This window comes from Chanos chanos, chromosome 2 (genome assembly GCF_902362185.1).
Source record: "Chanos chanos chromosome 2, fChaCha1.1, whole genome shotgun sequence".
Lineage (NCBI taxonomy): Eukaryota > Metazoa > Chordata > Actinopteri > Gonorynchiformes > Chanidae > Chanos > Chanos chanos.
This window is the reverse complement of record NC_044496.1, coordinates 57,521,117-57,539,978: the sequence shown is the minus strand read 5'-3', so window position 1 is coordinate 57,539,978 and position 18,862 is coordinate 57,521,117. Positions and strand designations below refer to the sequence as shown.

The 18,862-nt window shown below is 49.4% G+C and overlaps 1 protein-coding gene across 1 annotated transcript in view; it reads left to right on the top strand.

The window, feature by feature from the left end:
* Positions 1–18,862, top strand: part of fam13b (family with sequence similarity 13 member B) — a 39,335-nt gene that overhangs the window by 19,189 nt on the left and 1,284 nt on the right. Inside the window, exons 8-23 of the mRNA XM_030765592.1 lie at positions 5,486–5,527; positions 7,000–7,119; positions 7,424–7,553; positions 8,366–8,472; positions 8,964–9,018; positions 9,127–9,238; positions 10,147–10,212; positions 11,966–12,179; positions 12,709–12,847; positions 12,951–13,032; positions 13,429–13,578; positions 14,202–14,422; positions 14,528–14,611; positions 16,388–16,483; positions 16,945–17,213; positions 18,627–18,728. Coding sequence (XP_030621452.1) covers positions 5,486–5,527; positions 7,000–7,119; positions 7,424–7,553; positions 8,366–8,472; positions 8,964–9,018; positions 9,127–9,238; positions 10,147–10,212; positions 11,966–12,179; positions 12,709–12,847; positions 12,951–13,032; positions 13,429–13,578; positions 14,202–14,422; positions 14,528–14,611; positions 16,388–16,483; positions 16,945–17,213; positions 18,627–18,728 — 1,989 coding nt within the window. The remainder of the gene's footprint in view (positions 1–5,485; positions 5,528–6,999; positions 7,120–7,423; positions 7,554–8,365; positions 8,473–8,963; positions 9,019–9,126; positions 9,239–10,146; positions 10,213–11,965; positions 12,180–12,708; positions 12,848–12,950; positions 13,033–13,428; positions 13,579–14,201; positions 14,423–14,527; positions 14,612–16,387; positions 16,484–16,944; positions 17,214–18,626; positions 18,729–18,862) is intronic.

The window sequence follows — 18,862 nt, the reverse complement described above, 5'->3', positions numbered from 1 at the left end:
TAATTAAATATGTAATAATTACTTAAGTTGCTAGATAATTTGTGATTTTTTTTGGTTCATAAATATGCGTTAAAAAATTATTTCTACCTGTTATGTGTAACAGACAATATCCGTAGTTTTTAAAGCCTTGATTTCAGAGTGGCCCAGGGTGAACATTGGGCAGAATCTCCTAACCCTTTCCCCATTAGACTGATCTGGGGCCTGGGCGGTGAAGGCTTTAGACTGATCTGAGGCCTGGGCGGTGAAGGCTTTAGACTGATCTGAGGCCTGGGCGGTGAAGGCTTTAGACTGATCTGAGGCCTGGGCGGTGAAGGCTTTAGACTGATCTGAGGCCTGGGCGGTGAACGCATTAGACTGATCTGAGGTCTGAGCAGTGAAGCCATTAGACTGATCTGAGGTCTGAGCAGTGAAGCCATTAGACTGATCTGAGGTCTGAGCAGTGAAGCCATTAGACTGATCTGAGGTCTGAGCAGTGAAGGCTTTAGACTGATCTGAGGTCTGAGCAGTGAAGGCATTAGACTGATCTGAGGTCTGGTCGGTAAAGGCATTAGACTGATCTGAGGTCTGGTCGGTAAAGGCATTAGACTGATCTGAGGCCTGGCAGTGAAGGCTTTAGACTGATCTGAGGCCTGGGCGGTGAAGGCTTTGAGTGACAGCTGCAGCAGATTTAGAGTCCAGACAGACTCAGAGTGCCAGCGCTGAATGGCTTAATGAACAGTGAAAGAGCACTGGAAGAGGACGGCTTTGCCATCAGCGTCAGTCCAGACGCCAGACCTCGCGTCTGTTCCCTAACAACCACGGCTCACCGTTTGGAAGACCTATCAAAACAGCTTTCAGCCCAAACCACGTCAACGGATTGTCAAAAACGCAGACATTTCGCTGATTAAAATGTAAATGAGCTCAAAGAATCTGACCTGCTCCAATCTTTTTTTTTTTTTTTTTTTTTAATTTTGAAATGTTTTTGACGTGTTTCTGAGGTCATGAAATCAGAGAATGCCAAACATCAAGACATTGCGTTCGCTTGGTCTGGCTCCTGTTTCAGTAAATAAGGTTTGAGTGTGTGTGTGTGTGTGTGTGTGTGTGTGTGTGTGTGAGTGTGTGTGTGAGTGAGTGGGTGTGGGGGTGGGCAGCAGCAGCAGGCCTGGGCTGACCTGTTTGCGTGGCAGGCCCTGCCGTGATTAAACAGGTTCCCATTGTACCTTATTGGCATCTGGCAGGAACATCTCTCTGCTTCAGAGCTAAATATAATACCTCAGCTCTCATCTCAACCGCATGGAAAATATTTTTCGCGCGGCCCCAGAATAACCCATGGGGTTGTTGGCGAGTGTTCTTGAGACGCGTTGTCGGGCAGCGGCAGGTCCGTCGGAATGTGTGAACAGCTGTTGGCGACACGGTGCGGGTGTGTTAGAGGTGGTGGGGTCACCGACTCTAAATCTGCTCCTCTTCCTCCGTCCCATTGGCCTGTTTCACAGCCTGCGACGAACGGTTCGCAGTCACGGATAAGGGCCATCGGGCTCGGCTAATCACGCGCGGAGCATGGGCTTATGTCCCGCCCCGCCTGCAGAAGACGTGATGGCATTATTTATGAATGCGCAGCCACGGGCGCATGCCAGGCAGACTTGCCGTGCTCATCTGTGTCAACACGCCAGCCGCCTCCCACAGCAGCGTCTTACAGTCCCAGTGTCAGCTTACGACAGCAGGTCGCTAGGAGGCCACCTGCTCATGCCCAGTGCCACCAAAACAAGCGTCTCAGTCCCTGTTGACTCAACATCCTTCCCCAGGTCTGTGGACAGCCTCGCGTGGGTTGGCCGATAAACCACGCCCTGCGTGTAGTCCACATTCGGGGCGCGTGGGCGCGCTCAGCGTGAAATCACGTACATTGTGGAATTCGATATTCCTTTTGACCTAGATAATGCAGTTTTGCCTATCAGAGCACTCTGCCTCAGTCCTTGGACAGCATCTACCTCTCACCCTGTCCCTAGTCCTTCTCAGGGATTTTAATCTGCGATAACCATTCACTTTATCTCAACAGAAGTACTTTTGTGTTCGTGGAAAACAGTAAATGATACGTGTTAGTTGCTTCTGCTGCTTTGTTTCCTGCGAATGGATACAACATCACCATTCTCAGAACACGAGGAACTGTCTGATCCCCCTCTGCCAGCTGTGAGCAGAATTTATCTGCAGCAGGGAGTTCTTAAGATAGGGTTTAATTCAGCGCCCCTCCGTGTGTGTGTGTGTGTGTGTGTGTGTGTGTGTATGTATGTTTGTAAGGAGGAGATTTGATTTTTTTTTTAGTCTGGGAATATATGGGACATCTCTGAAGAGAGGTTAATGTGGAGGAGCATCTGGGTGCCCACACACACACACACAGAAAAGGTTATATAAAACCCTGTCATACAGGTGTCACACTGAGGCTGCTCCTCTCTTACAGGGCGTTTCTTAGGGCTGCATAGGACAGCTGATTGGCTGAGCAGGAGAAGAGGCCCGCCCCCAGGCAGTAGTGATTGGCTGAAGGGGGGGGCCAGTGACTGAGCTCAGTCAGGCAGCTCTGTATTTTAGCGAGGTTCCAGCGTGTTTACTGCAGCACTTTTCAGAGGAGAGTGCCGAGTTCCCCGCACAGGCACGCAGCGCAGACAGGACTCCGCAACATGTGCCCCGGTAGCCTGTGTTTGCTCTTCGACCTGCTCACACTGACTTTATCACCGCAAAGCGCACAGTCCGGATAACCAGACGCCCAGCGTTACCCGCGGGAATTCACTCACCAAGGCAAAGCTGACCGTTAAAAATGGCGTGCGAAATTCTTCTGCATAGGTAAAGTATGAGAGGGGAGAGAGAGAGTGGAAGGGAGGAGGGGAGGTGGGCAGTTTGTGCGTGTGGGAGAGAGAGAATGGTGGTGTTTTATAGAGGAGACATTGTGCTGTGGATGTGGAGGGAGCCTGGGTCCTGTTCGGTACGTTGGTCTGTGGAGGGCAGAGATTTATGGCTCCTTCGTCTCAGGGTCAGGTCCAGTGTCTTGTCCACACTGGACACGGTGTGGTGTCAAATTGGGATGAGATCATCTGCGAATCATCCGCTACGCTTTTGCCAATCTTGACGCGAGGCAAGTGTGTGTTTGTGTGTGTGTGTGTCTGTTTGTCTGTGTTTGTGTGTGTGTGTGTCTGTTTGTCTGTGTCTGTGTGTGTGTGTGTGTGTGTGTCTGTCTGTCTGTCTGTGTGTGTGTGTGTGTGTGTGTGTGTGTGTCTGTTTGTCTGTGTTTGTGTGTGTGTATGTGTGTGTGTGTGCGTGTGTGTGTCTGTTTGTCTGTGTTTGTGTGTGTGTGTGTGTATGTGTGTGTGTGTGTGTGTGTGTGTCTGTTTGTCTGTGTTTGTGTGTGTGTGTGTTTGTGTGTGTGTGTGGGGCTGTGACCTGTAATGTGAATCTGGGCTGAGTGGGTGTGAATGTAAGTGGAGGGTATGTAGATTCAGTGTTTGCTGCAGCTCTCTCTGCTCAGCAACTCTACAGGAGATGCAGTAACCAAGCACTGCATCGCAGCTGAATCCCCTTACCACATAGGCTCACTCACGCACACACACAGACTGCTGTGTCTGACACACACACACACACACACATACTACCACCAGAGCCGTGTGTGTGTGTCTGTGTGGAAGCCTGTTTGTGTGAGCCTGTGTGTATGAGAGAGAGAGAGCCTGTGTGTGTATGTGTAAGTGTGGGAGCCTGTGTGTGTGAGCGAGCGTGTGTGTGTGTGTGTATGGGAGCAGGCTGATTGTTCCATGGCTGATGGGATAAATTGCGGAGTCAGTATGACTTTATTGTTCCAGAGGCTGTTCCTGATTCTGTTTCCACTGATCTCATAGTGAATCAGCAGATTCCTCTGTCAGACCAGCCCAGTCTGCACACAGACACAGTGACACGGCACATTCTAACTCACAGTCAACCCCTCTCCTCCCACTCCAGCACTGGGACTTGAGAACCAGGGGAAAGTGGATTCGGGAGCCTTCAGACACAGCGGTGAGAGAACGCCAGGTCCCCGCCTAGTGTTTGGTTTGCATACTGCTGAGGACTAGAGCCGTCAGCCTCATTTACAGATCAAAAACCAGCACGTATCGAATCTTTCTCCAGAGACAAGTGAACGAAACGAAATAAAAATTGATCAGCCAGGGTGCTGTTAGAATGTGGGGCTCTTTGCCTTCTGAGCATGTGCAGAACGTGCGTTTGTCTCAGTCACCCAGTGGTAAACCGTTCTTTTTGTTTTTTTCAGCCTGTTTTTGACCTGTTTGAAATGGTTTACCTCTCTATCATTGTGTCCTCAGAACAAGGCAGTCTGGGAGTCTTTTCAGAGTCGACTGTGAGCGCGCGCGCGCGTGTGTGTGTGTGTGTGTGTGTGTGTGTGTGTGTGCAGTCTGCGGCTGAAGCAGAGTAAACACAGTGAGTGACACAGCCTGTGTGACATGGACTGATTCCCACTGCTGGGCATTACAGTGATTTTGCATCGGGACATGATAACGATGTAGAAGGATCAGGTGGTTAGTGTTGAAAATTATTGAGGTTATTTACATGTTTGTTTGTTAGTTTGTTTATTTGTATTTATTTATTTACTTATCTTATCTGCCAGGACCAAGGTTTATCCCCTTACGGAACACAGTTTTTACTGAGCGGATATCTTTGTCCTTGAAGACAAGAACATTTTGAACATTGAATGGGGGTAACAGCGGTCAGGGACCATACAGTACTGCAGTGTGTACACAGGCATTCCGTGCCGTGTCCTGTTTGCGTGTGGACAGGCATTCAGTGCCGTGTCCTGTTTGCGTGTGGACAGGCATTCAGTTTCGTGTCCTGTTTGCGTGTGGACGCGGTTCTGCTTTGACGGGCACCTGTCATCTCCATCAGGCCCTGTTGGCTCTTCAGAGTTTGGCGTGTGTGTGTGTGCTAACAGCCGGGCACCAGGCCTCTCCACATTCTTATGTAAGGAGGAATTCCACACATGCCTGACTTTGCTTGTGTGTGTGTGTGTGCGTGTGGGTGAGGGGAAGGCTGAATCGACCTAACCTCCACTTCCTGTTCGGCGCCCCTCTGCTGTTGATGCCGATGAGGTCCTGTTCAGTGAAACAGCAGAGTGAATGTTCAGAGACTTTGTTCTGTGCCTTTGTGTGGTCAGGACAAGACAGCCCATTCTGCTCATGGTCTTCCTTGGTCCTGCTTTAGCTGAGGGGCCACGCTGGCTGATCAGAGACAGTGTGTGCTGCGAGTTCTGTATCTTCATCCCATGGACGTGACTGTGCTGTATCCTCTGCCATTTCTGTTCTGTAATGAGACTGGATTAACTGGGCTCAGTGTCTCCAGTACGCCTGGCCCCGTTGCCCTTGTGTTTCCACCAGACCCCACGCACACGCACACACACACACACACACACACACACACACACACACAGAGGCACATGTGTTAGCTGGGTGTCCTAACGTTGCTCTCTCTCTCTCTCTCTCCTCAGTTCGCATATCTCTCCCATCAGCATTCTTCCAGGATCTGCAGAGTAAGTACTTGTCCTCCTCACTTCCTGTTCTAAAAAAAAAACCCCTCCAGTGTTGTTTGCCTGAACTCTGACACAGATACCTGACTCACGTGTGTCCAGTTACAAATTAAATTGTATTTATTTTTAGAGCCAATCAAAACAACTTAGGGCAGCCTAAGGGCACTTACAGAATAAACATTTTTATGGACTGTCTTTTTTTAGCTTTTTGACATTTTGCTGTATCCAAGCAGAGTCCCAGCATAAACAGTCATCTTGATTAACTCCTCATCTTTCTTATTTATTTATTTATTTATTTATACTGTTGGTTGGGTTAAATGCTTTGTCCCAGTGGTCCTCTCCAGGCAGGGATGAGTCCAGTGACGTGTGTACTGAAGGCATGGCAGGGCCTGGGCAAATGTGATTAGGCTCTTGAAGGCAGATCAGCTTTGGCTGCTGTTGACATGTAGGGCAGGAGAGACTCATCTCCCTGAGAACAGGAGAGCTTTTTAAAGGACGAGCTCAGCGAAACAGAGCAGCTCCAGCCCATGAGCCACAGCCCAGAGTTCATTAGCGTTGTGTGCCGGGTGCCGAATCTGTGTCTGTGCAGAGTGTTCGGTCAGAGGGTTAAAAGAGCAGTTTATTGACCGGTGAGTAGTGTTTGAGTGGGTCTGGTTTACTGAACTGATGTTAGAGTAATGTTTGATGCTGCTTTGGCCTTAGAGAAGAGAGGGGTGTTTTGTATGTATGGCTATGGTTGTGGGAAGGCTAATGTGATGTTGGTGTTGTAGGGCGTGACAGTAAATGCGTACACTGGTGGATTGAACTGGATTTGTGATTCTGTAAAAGCACCAGTTTACAGAAGAGGCATTCGTGTGTACAGCCCGGGGCTCCACACGGTCCTCGCTTCGGGCCCCCAGGTGGCCCCTGCTTTGTTTTGATTGCCGTGTCGGGGAAACGCGGGCCGTCACTCTGAGGTAGATAATGATTTGTTGTGGGTTTTGGCACACGACGCTCTCCGAGCGCCAGCTCGCCCCGGCCGTTGCTCCTGACCCACTGAGGATCAACTGTTCCACAGCGTTCAGCGGAGAGGACACATTACACGTGACGGTCACCACCGCTGGCCCAGCCCGGTCCCACACCACCCCGCACGGCATGTCTGGACCCTACTGGCTTTCCAGAATGAGGCCGTTTACAGGCGGATCTGACACGGGCCGGCGGATCCTAACTGAAGGCTCCTCCGCCGCTCCGTTGTTGGTCAGAACGACCTTGCTTGACATTGCTGACCCTGTTGAACGTGGGCGGTGTGGATGGATGACAGGCTGGGTGAATACAGGGCAGTGCGCTCCTGCTGGGAACTCGTTTTATGATTGTCAAACTCGGGACCTGCGCCACAGTATTCTTGTTTTATAGTCGTTGGAATGTGTTTTCTTCTATGTAAGAACTGTTGTAAATGCTGTGTGTGTGTGTGTGTGTGTGTGTGTGTGTGTCTACAGCATTATCCAGAGGACCATCCGCGCTGCAGTTGAGCAACACTTTTTCGACCTACAGAGTTCCATAGATCAGGAGATCAGTAGTTATGAGAGTCAGGGGTCAGCCTGCCAATCTGGCCAGAGGTGAGTGCGTGTGTTTGTGTGTGTGTGCGCGCGTGTGAGTGTGCGATTGTGTGTGTGTTTGTGCGTGTGTGAGTGAATGCGTGTGTGTGTGTGTTTGTGTGTGTGCGTGTGCATACACACGTAATCCACTGGCAATCGCTCTGTTGTTAGTTTTTGTCAGGCTTTGTTTATTGACAGAGTTGGGCGTGATTAGATAAATATGAAAGAGGCAGAGCTGGCGGCGGGTTTATCACACAGAGCCTTTGATTGCTGTCCTGATGTGAAGTAAATGACTCAGTCTGACGTTACTCCTGCACGTCCACAGAGAGGTCCTGAGTGAGGAGGTGACTGGCCGAGGAGACCATGAGGAGGAGAAGCAGTCTGTGTCTGAGATCTCTCCTCAGGCTGTCACTGAAGAAGATCAGTCCACACCACACAGCCCTGAGGGTCTGCAGGTATGTGTGTGTGTGTGTGTGTATGTGTGTGTGTAGATGTTAGAAGAGCAAAGCAAGGTATGCATGACAATAAAAGACAGTTTTATAACTATTACACAATTGCTCAGTTCATACTGGGTAGTCAGGAACCAGTCTGTTGACAAGAAACATTGAAATGGAATTTTCTGGTAATGAATCACTACACACTCTCCTCAGCCTTCAACCCCCAAAGGTCTTCACACAAAGGCCACCTGCCAGCTCACTGAGTGTGTGTGTGTGTCGGGCATGGATCAGTGTTTTCAGCCATCTGAGTCACCACTGCCTCTTTTAATAGACCACCCTGAGGAATGACAGGGGCACCTGCACATCACAATCACACACACTCACTCACACACACTCACTCACACACACACACACACACACACTCACACACACTCACACACTCACACTCACACACACACTCACACACACACACACTCACACTCACACACACGCTCACACACACACACACACACACACACACACACACTCACACACACATACAATGATAGCTTTACCTCAGCCCAGGCTTGTATCTGGCTGACCTTGAGAATGGCTGCTCACAGGAAACTTGCCCTGTTTAGGCTCTGATCAGAATGTATTTTAAGTACTTCTAGAACATTCTGCCCTCAGCTATATCAAAGGCATAGCTTATGTGTTCCCACTGCTATTGCTAAAGAAGCAAAAAAGACACATTGTGTTTTGAGTTTGGACATGAAACAAAATGACATCATGTCAGTAACCAGGCTTCTTTTTGGTGCTGTCGCTGTTGTTGTTGTTGTCGTCGCTTCCAGGAGCTACAGGGTTCTCGACCCAGCAGTCCTGCTGCAGAGGAAAGTTCTGGAATGGACTTGGACACAGACCTTTTTGTAGATGATGAGAACAATATCAAGACTGAAAGGTCAGTTATGAACGTGTATGAGTTGAGTTAAATTCACACAGCTTGGCAACAGTAAATCACCATGCATAATTTAGGTGCGAGATGCCCTTAAAAGATCTTCCATAAGCGAGTCCAGGTCTTAATACCCAAAAACAAATCAGTCATCGTCTGAACTGCGGTCCAGATGTTTCTATGATCTGTCATAAACTCTCTGTGGATGCTTTTAAGAACTTTGAGTGTATTTGTCAAAAAGTTGTCTGCAGTAGTTCAATAAGGTATGTTTTATTATGGTCTGAGAATAAACCCTTTATTGATTTTTATAAATGTCCTCCTCTCCACGGTCATGTTTAGATCAGCCATTTACAGTCTGAAGAGCCCAATCAGTGACTCCTTTGTGCTGAACATCGCTGGCTCTTACGCCTAGAGCTTCCAATATGTTATAGTGTCTGAAGATTAAGCTTAAACCATGTCTTGGTACATTCTGTTCTTTTTGTTGTTGTTGTTTTTCACAGACTAGAGAACCGTCAGGCTTGCGAACAGATGGACCAGAGTGATATCACCACCTGCGTAAGTGTCTTGTCTGAGCTCTGGCTCAGAATCACATCGTAACAGAGCACCTCCGTGCGTCTGACTCACGCTCTCCTCCCTCTCCCCCCCGCCCCCCCTGTGTTTTAGCAGCCCGGGCCGAGCGAGTCCGACCCGAACGCCAACACGGAGCCCGGCGAGCATCCCGCCCAGCCGGCCGACGGCTCCCGCCTCCAGCTGTTCCCAGACAGACACTGGGAAGGTAAGCTTGCAACACCTCCCCGATCTAGTCCCGCAAAACACGAACGGAGCGACTTATTTCACAGCGGTTTGTTGTCAGACTGAGGATAAAACCACCGATATCCGTCTGGGCAAATCCAGAGAAGGAGCAAGTCTGTTCAGCAGCACACAGAAATGCTGGCAATGACTGGAGAAGGTTTAGTCTGTGGTTTAAAAGCAGTGACATGTTTTATTAGGTAAATGCCTTTGTAGACAGGCAAGGTCACCTTACGTAGGGCGAAGTTAAAGGCACAAATAAAGCCAGAGATGAGAAAAACAGGGCAGAGATGTGCATGTGTGCGTGTGTGTGTGTGTGTGTGTGTTTGTTTTAGGTTACCAGGGGGTTTGTCCTTTGTAGTGCAGATCCACCTGTTTTTCACTGTGTCACATGTTCGTAATAGATCAGCTTTTAATTGAGTCATTTAACGGCAATAAAAACGACATTACATAAGCTGTCAGGAGAATATGAGTCTCACCCAACCCAACAGGAGCTTGTGAGGTGTCAGAAAATACCGCAGATTGTCCTGTCACGCGGGGTCAGCGTGACCCATTTACCGAGACTGTCTGATAAGAGAAATACCACAGAAATATTTTAGTCAGCCTGCACTGCACAACACGCATGGCTGCTTATCTCATGTGTGTCTACCTATAGTTTCATAACTGAATACAGGAGAAAAGGAGAAAGTGTGTGTGTGTGTGTGTCCGCATGCACGCACACGCATGCATGGGTGCACGTTTGTGTGCACTTGTGTGCGTGCGCGTGCGTGTGTGTGTCTGTGTGTGTGTTGAGTCAAGTGAGGCCTGATTCCGAGGCGTCAGCTCACAGCAGTGTTTTTTTTTTTTCTGTACTGTCTCTCTGTTTTCCGCCGGGCCGTGCCCTTGCGTGATCAGCACCGTACCCCAACACTTTTCCCCTCATAGACTTCACATGTATGCACCTGCAGAGGGAAGGGTACGGTAAGTATCAGCTCCAGAGCCAACTCTTCCTCCTCCTCCTCTTCCTCCTCCTCCTCGTCCTCCTCTCAGGCCTCTCTTAACCCCCCCTCACCCCCTCCTCTTCTTCTGAGACTGACTCAGAGCACCCACTGCCCTCCCACCCCCAGAGAGCCAATTAGCGGCACTGACTCACGCTGCTTTTAATCCACTGTCAGCAGATGCATTCCCTTGCTTTTAATGAGTAGCCAGTGTGTCGGGCGCAGAAACAGTGTTAACTAGGACGGCCAGGTCTCCATGGCAGTGGGCTGCGTTGCAGAATGTTGTCTCCCTCTCTGTGTGGGTTGGTTTTTACAGGAGCCACTCCTGTACCTCACTGCCAAACTGACCCCCCCCCCCACCACCGGTTTTAACCTGCCTTTTCACCCCTCACAAGCTGCCGCAAACAGCCACAAACGACACTCTGCCTCTGTGTTCACCACTCACACTCAACCTTTCTGTTAATCGCTGCACTCCAGGGCCGCTCCTCCTTTAAGTCCTCTGTCTGTCTGTCTGTCTGTCTGTCTGTCTGTCTGTCTGTCCGTCTGTCTGTGTGTGTGAGGAATGTCCGTGTGAGTGATTGAGAGTGAGTGTGTGTGTGTGTGTGTGTGTGTGTGTGTGATCGAGAGTGACTGTCTGTGTGTGTGTCCGTGTGAGAGATTGAGAGTGAGTGTGTGTGTGTGTATGTCAGTGTGTGCGTGTGTGTGTATGTGATTGAGAGTGAGTGAGTGTGTGTGTGTGTGTGTCTGTGTGTGTGTGTGTCCGTGTGAGTGATTGTGTGTGTGTGTGTGTGTGCGCGCGTGTGTTTGTGTGTGCGTGCGTGTGAGTATTTGTGCGTGCGTGTGTGTGTGTGTGTGCATCGATTGTTTTGCCCACTTGATTGCCCTCCTTCCGACTCCTCCTTTTGGCAGTAGCTGTGAAGAGACAAGAAGTGTGCTTGAGTTCACGGTGCTTGAGTTCACAGTGCTTGAGTTCTGCTGTGTGTGTGTGTGTGTGTGTGTGTGTGTGTGGGTGGGTTCTCCTGCTGTGTGTGTGTGTGTGTGGGTTCTCCTGCTGTGTGTGTGTGTGTGGGTTCTCCTGCTGTGTGTGTGTGTAGGTTCTCCTGCTGTGTGTGTGTGTGTGTGTGTGTGTGTGTGTGTGTGTTTGTGTGTGTTTGTGTGTGTGTGTGTGTGTGGGTTCTCCTGCTGTGTGTGTGTGTGTGTGTGTAGGTTCTCCTGCTGTGTGTGTGTGTAGGTTCTCCTGCTGGCATTCCCATTACCCATTCCTGCCTCACTCACCCGGATCTTCAGTGTGGGGTGTCCTTCTTATGTTTCTGTTTTTGTTTTAATTGTTTTGTTCTGTTTTGTTTTTTGGGGTTTTTTTGTTCTTCTAACTCCATTTTTGTCCCCTTCATTCTAAACTCTGCTGATCCAGTGATTCATGGGACTCAGGAGGGGTGGAAATTCCTCCCCCTCTCTAATCCAAATCCTGGTTGTGGGGGCTGGTAGTGTGCGTGCGTGCGTGCGTGCGTGTTTGCCCCTTTGTGAGCATTTGCACTGGTGTGTGTGTGTGTGTGTGTGTGTGTCTGCACGTACATGTCCGCAGCACCTGACTCACTGTGTACTCAAGCAGCCAAGAGGCTGTAGTAATTTTATGATTCCTTTAGATTGGCTGTTGAGTTAAAAGCAACTGTGGCGTAATGTTCTCGGCGTGTGTGTGTGTGTCTGTGTGTGTGTGTGTGTGTGTGTGTGTCTGGTAGAACCTGTGCCGGCCTTCACGTCCTGGCAGGAGGAGAGCGAATCGGGTGAGGCCCAGCTGTCTCCGCTGGCGGGCCGGATCATTCCTCTGCCCCTGGAGGAGGACGCCCAGCCCCTGCTGGCACGCCGCTTCCTGGACTTCGGTCAACACAGCCAACGCTTCCTACAGCAGGACCCTGACAGCACCTCCCCCACCAAAGCCCTGTCCTGTGGCAGGTGAGAATCAGAAGACCCGCGCGCACTGACACACTCATTCACACTCAGACTTCACACTCTGTGATGATCAGACCAACACACAGTGACACCCTCATTCACACTCAGACTTCACACACTGTGACGATCAGACCCGCACACAATGACACACTCATTCACACTCAGACTTCACACACTGTGATGATCAGACCCGCACACAATGACACCCTCATTCACACTCAGACTTCACACATGGTGATGATCAGACCGCACACACTTACACACTCATTCACACACTGTGATGATCAGACGCTGAGTATGATGCACTAGAGCACAGCATCAACCGTCTGCACTTACATAACACACACACATCCTCCAGGGTTTTTTTTTTCTTACTTCTTTTCTGTAGCATTCTTCTTGGCTGCAGCATAACTGCAGTTTCAGGGTATAACACGCTTTAGAACAGAATATATATGGTGATGTCATGACATGTGATGAGAAGCCCTGTGCACGGACCTTGTGTTGATCTCCTCCGTGTCTGGTTCTCTCTCAGGCCTCGACGCTCTTCCCTGACTTCCAAAGAGAGCGTGAAGGGAGATTCAGTTTCTCACCAGCTCACCAAGAAACTTCAGAACCTTAAAAAGAAGATCAGACAGTTTGAGGAGCAGTTTGAGAAGGAAAAGAACTATAAGGTGAAGACATGAACATGATGATCTCCAACGTTTGAGCTAAATCCACATCTCCCACACCGTGAAGTTAACGGTTTCCCTCTCTCTCTCCCTCTCTCTCTCCCAGCCGTCTCATGCTGATAAAGCAGCTAATCCCAAGGTACTGAAGTGGATGACAGACCTTACCAAAATCCGGAAACAGCTGAAAGGTGAGAGAAGGTGTGGCTGAGGTGGACGGCGATGTTTTTGGGTGTGTGCGTGTGTTGGGCAGTAATGGTCTGTGTGTCCATGCAGTCACTGGGCGGACTGAGACCGCCCCCTGTCGCAGTACAGAGAGGCTCCACCCATCAGTGCATGCCTGTACACTCCCAGTCTCCCACTAGGGACCACCCCCTCATTACTGTACCGCACCTAAGCCCTGCCTCCTACATTGTCTTAGCCCAACGTGATTGGCTCTCAAACTCCACCCATTGTCCATTTCATTTGACTTACACCCCCCCAACCACCCCCACAACAGAGGTGCACCGCCGAATAAGTTTCTCTCTCTCTTTAATCAAATCCCCCACCCCCGCCCTGTCGGATGGCCCCCTCCCCCCCGTTGACAGGACGACAGCAACTCTCACCCAAAGGCTCCCTGAGGCACCAGGCAGTGCTTCACTCACACAGACGCCACCTGTCCTCTGCCTACGCCCTCAACACACCCCATTTCACACTCGCACGCCCCCACACTGTCTCTAGGCAGGGACCCCAGCTATGTAAGTACTCAGGAGCCGCTGTAAGTAGACCTCAGCCCTTTGAGTTGTGTTGGTTTTTGGTTTTCCCTCTCCCTCTCCCTCTCTCTCTCTCTCTCTTTCGGTTTGTCTCTGACGAGGTCTCGCAGAAGCACGTCCCGCAAGGAACGCTCTCGGCCCGACCGCGTTTTCTTCCTTCTTTTAGTTTTGAGGGCGGGGCGGGGCGGGCAGAACAGGGTGGGGGGGGCACTGGGCCGGGGGGGGGGGGGGGGGGGGGGGGGGGGGGCTGGTATTGCACTGTTGTTGGTGCCTCTTGTTGTTTGTACTTGATGTCGTGTTTTGACGCTGTTAGAAAAAAAATGTGATTTTGGAAAACACTTGACATCCTCAGATGTCTTCAGACGTGTACAGTGATGAATGTCCATCGCTCTTGGACAAACAGTAGAAGCTTTATCTACCATTACATATTTTACAGAACTCTGAGATTGACAGCTGGGCTTTGTAGAATGAGTGTGACTAACACCTAGTGGTGCTTATCATCACCCCTCCTCTCTCTCTGTCTCTGTCTCTCTCTCTCTCTCTCTCTCTCTCTCTCTCTCTCTTTCTCTTTTTTTTTCTCTCTCTCTCTCTCTCTCTCTCCCTGACAGATGCCAAACACAAGGCTGACAGTGAGATGACTCCTCAGACGCGGCCACGCAGTAACACTCTGCCGAAGAGTTTTGGCTCCACGCTGGAGCACTCTGCTCACGAGAGCTCCGTGGAGGGTGAGGTGCGGGGAAACAAGCCCACCCGCGAGGACACTCTCCAGCTCATCCAGCGCCGTCTCAGCCTGAAGAGACAGGAGGCCGGCTGGCCGGAGGACATCAGGGTAAGGCTCTCTTCCTTTTCTCCGTTTCTCTCATGCCAGTTCAGTGTGTGTGTGTGTTATGCTATGTATGGTGATAGTAACACTGTCTTTTGTTGCTCTTATCAGAAAATGACCAAGGAGCAGCTGGCCTGTGAGAAAACCATGCTTCAGAAAAACTTACTACACTATGAGGGACTGCACGGCCGGCCTGTGAGTTTCCCCCAACCCCCCGTCTCTCTGTTCCTCTGTCTCTCTCTCACTCTCTCTCTGCCTCTGCATCTAAGTGAGCCTGTGTTTCTGTGTCTCTGTGTCGAAATGAAGCTGTGTTTATGTGTGTCTGTGTCTCTGTGTATCACTGTTTGTGTGTCTCTGTGTCTGAGTGAAGCCGTGTTTCTGTGTCTCTGTGTGTCAGTGTTTCTGTGTCTCTGTGTGTCAGTGTTTCTGTGTCAGTGTTTCTGTGTCTCTGTGTCTGAGTGAAGCTGTGTTTCTGTGTCTCTGTGTGTCAGTGTTTCTGTGTCTCTGTGTGTCAGTGTTTCTGTGTCTCTGTGTCTGAGTGAAGCCGTGTTTCTGTGTCTCTGTGTGTCAGTGTTTCTGTGTCTCTGTGTCTGAGTGAAGCTGTGTTTCTGTGTCTCTGTGTGTCAGTGTTTCTGTGTCTCTGTGTCTGAGTGAAGCTGTGTTTCTGTGTCTCTGTGTGTCAGTGTTTCTGTGTCTCTGTGTGTCAGTGTTTCTGTGTCTCTGTGTGTCAGTGTTTCTGTGTCTCTGTGTCTGAGTGAAGCTGTGTTTCTGTGTCTCTGTGTGTCAGTGTTTCTGTGTCTCTGTGTCTGAGTGAAGCTGTGTTTCTGTGTCTCTGTGTGTCAGTGTTTCTGTGTCTCTGTGTCTGAGTGAAGCTGTGTTTCTGTGTCTCTGTGTGTCAGTATTTCTGTGTCTCTGTGTTTCTGTGTCTCTGTGTCTGAGTGAAGCTGTGTTTCTGTGTCTCTGTGTGTCAGTGTTTCTGTGTCTCTGTGTCTGAGTGAAGCCGTGTTTCTGTGTCTCTGTGTGTCAGTGTTTCTGTGTCTCTGTGTCTGAGTGAAGCTGTGTTTCTGTGTCTCTGTGTGTCAGTGTTTCTGTGTCTCTGTGTGTCAGTGTTTCTGTGTCTCTGTGTCTGAGTGAAGCCGTGTTTCTGTGTCTCTGTGTGTCAGTGTTTCTGTGTCTCTGTGTCTGAGTGAAGCCGTGTTTCTGTGTCTCTGTGTGTCAGTGTTTCTGCGTCTCTGTGTCTGAGTGAAGCTGTGTTTCTGTGTCTCTGTGTGTCAGTGTTTCTGTGTCTCTGTGTCTGAGTGAAGCTGTGTTTCTGTGTCTCTGTGTGTCAGTGTTTCTGTGTCTCTGTGTGTCAGTGTTTCTGTGTCTCTGTGTGTCAGTGTTTCTGTGTCTCTGTGTCTGAGTGAAGCTGTGTTTCTGTGTCTCTGTGTGTCAGTGTTTCTGTGTCTCTGTGTCTGAGTGAAGCTGTGTTTCTGTGTCTCTGTGTGTCAGTGTTTCTGTGTCTCTGTGTCTGAGTGAAGCTGTGTTTCTGTGTCTCTGTGTGTCAGTATTTCTGTGTCTCTGTGTTTCTGTGTCTCTGTGTCTGAGTGAAGCTGTGTTTCTGTGTCTCTGTGTGTCAGTGTTTCTGTGTCTCTGTGTGTCAGTGTTTCTGTGTCTCTGTGTCTGAGTGAAGCCGTGTTTCTGTGTCTCTGTGTGTCAGTGTTTCTGTGTCTCTGTGTCTGAGTGAAGCTGTGTTTCTGTGTCTCTGTGTGTCAGTGTTTCTGTGTCTCTGTGTGTCAGTATTTCTGTGTCTCTGTGTCTGAGTGAAGCTGTGTTTCTGTGTCTCTGTGTGTCAGTATTTCTGTGTCAGTGTTTCTGTGTCTCTGTGTCTGAGTGAAGCTGTGTTTCTGTGTCTCTGTGTGTCAGTATTTCTGTGTCTCTGTGTTTCTGTGTCTCTGTATCTGAGTGAAGCTGTGTTTCTGTGTGACACAGGTGACGCGTGAGGAGCGTCTGATAGTGAAGCCGCTGTATGACAGATACAGACTCGTCAAACAGATGCTCACCCGTGTCAGCATCACGCCCATTATTGTAAGTCTCTTACCTTTACATAATCTATACTTACATACACAACATGCACACACACACACACACATCACCATCATACCCATTATTGTGGGTCTCTGACCTTTACCTAATCTATACTTACATACACAACATGCGCGCACACACACACACACACACACATCACCATCATACCCATTATTGTGGGTCTCTGACCTTCACCTAACACTCATGCTCACATACACAACACACACACACAGACACTCAAAAATACACACACTCATGCATACATACATAAATTAAAAGAAAAAAATACACATTGTATGTATGTGTAAATGTGAGAACTGATTTTCATGTTCCCCCTCTCTCTCTCTCTCTCTCTCTCTCTCTCTTTCTTTCTCGCTCTCTCTCTCTCTCTCTCTCTCTTTCTCTCTCTCTTTCTCTCTCTCTCTTTCTTTCTCTCTCTTTCTCTCTCTCTCTCTCTCTAGGCCTCCCCATCCAGCAAGAGACGTAACCAAACCCTACAGCCCATCATCGAGGGTGAGACCGCCCACTTTTGTGAGGAGATCGAGGAAGAAGAGGAAGACGGAGGGCAGCAGGACAGTGGCCCAGTGACAAACGAGGGGTCAGAGGTCATCCTGGCCCTGGACCCGGCCGCCCAGCCTCAACAGGAGAGTTCACTCAGGCCCAAACTGGAGGAGAGTTCCGGAAAATTAGCCCTGGACCTGCGCCTGTCCAGCTCCAACGCCTCGTCTATGTGAGTTCAGTAAAACTGCGTTTAAACACATCTCATCTCATCTCCTGCCTCCAAACGAGTGATTTAGCTCAAGTGTTGCAGAAACTGCACAGTAACTTGAATGTCAGTACTGCATTAAGTGGTTTTGAGTACATTCAAACTGACCTGGAGCTGTCTCTATATATTTTATAATGTCCATCACTCATTCACTCTCATTCACTGCTACTTTTTGTAATTCCTGATTAGTAGGTGGCAAATTGTCTGTAGGAATTTGCACGTAGCTGGGTAGTTTAGTAGGAGACAAAGTGTGGCTTAGCAGCGAGGTTCCTGATTGTGTGTTTGTGCCTTAGCGACGAGGTTCTTGATTGTGTGTTTGTGGATTAGTGGTGAGGTTCTTGATTGTGTGTTTGTGGATTAGTGGTGAGGTTCTTGATTGTGTGTTTGTGGATTAGTGGTGAGGTTCTTTATTGTGTGTTTGTGGATTAGTGGTGAGGTTCTTGATTGTGTGTTTGTGGATTAGTGGTGAGGTTCTTGATTGTGTGTTTGTGGCTTAGCGGCGAGGTTCTTGGTCGTGTGTTTGTGGATTAGTGGTGAGGTTCTTTATTGTGTGTTTGTGGATTAGTGGTGAGGTTCTGGATTGTGTGTTTGTGGATTAGTGGTGAGGTTCTTTATTGTGTGTTTGTGGATTAGTGGTGAGGTTCTTGATTGTGTGTTTGTGGATTAGTGGTGAGGTTCTGGATTGTGTGTTTGTGGATTAGTGGTGAGGTTCTGGATTGTGTGTTTGTGGATTAGTGGTGAGGTTCTTGATTGTGTGTTTGTGGATTAGCGGCGAGGTTCTGGATTGTGTGTTTGTGGCTTAGCGGCGAGGTTCTTGGTCGTGTGCTTCCGTTTACCTTTGAGTATGTTTGGGGTCAGAGCGGTATATTTACAGTTGTTAAGAAGTTAAACACATGTAAGAACCACATCCTGCTACATTCTGAACCAGTCTCTCTGTGCCGCCTTCAACAAGCAAGGTTCATTTCCCACACTTTTCCAGATGGGCTCCAGGTGTTGTGTAGACACCCTGATGCCCATGCCTGGCATGCATTTATCAGCCGGCGGCATCGTGCACACATCATATGATGTCTATTTAAAGCCACTGGCACAGGCCTGCGTGTCTGTTAGGTTCAGTGGCGTCAAATCTCGTCGCTGGATGAGGCAGTAATCCTTTTAGAGTAAAACGACCGCCTCGTCTCAGGTGCCGCGCATACCTTATAACCCCGCCCCCTACCTTTCACCCTGTCATGCTCTCACCTCACTTCATCTGACCGCACTCCCCCCCCCCCCCCCCCCCCCAACACCACCTCCCGTCCAGGGCTACGTGACGCTCTCAGAGTAGTGTCTGCCACTCCATATATGGTCATGCTGGGCTTTGACACCTCCTGTATCCCACAGGCCTGAGCTCCTGGAGCAGCTGTGGAAGGCCAAGGCAGAGAAGAAGAAGCTGAGGAGGACCATCCGCGAGTTTGAAGACGAGTTCTACCAACAGAACGGCAGGTAGGTCCGAACGGCCCAGGTGCCACATTTAAACACGTATTTACGATTTAAACCGATCACAGGTGGTAACAGTGTAGAGAAAGGTAAATGCTATGTGATTGATTTGTTTTTTAAATGAGTCCAAACCATAACTG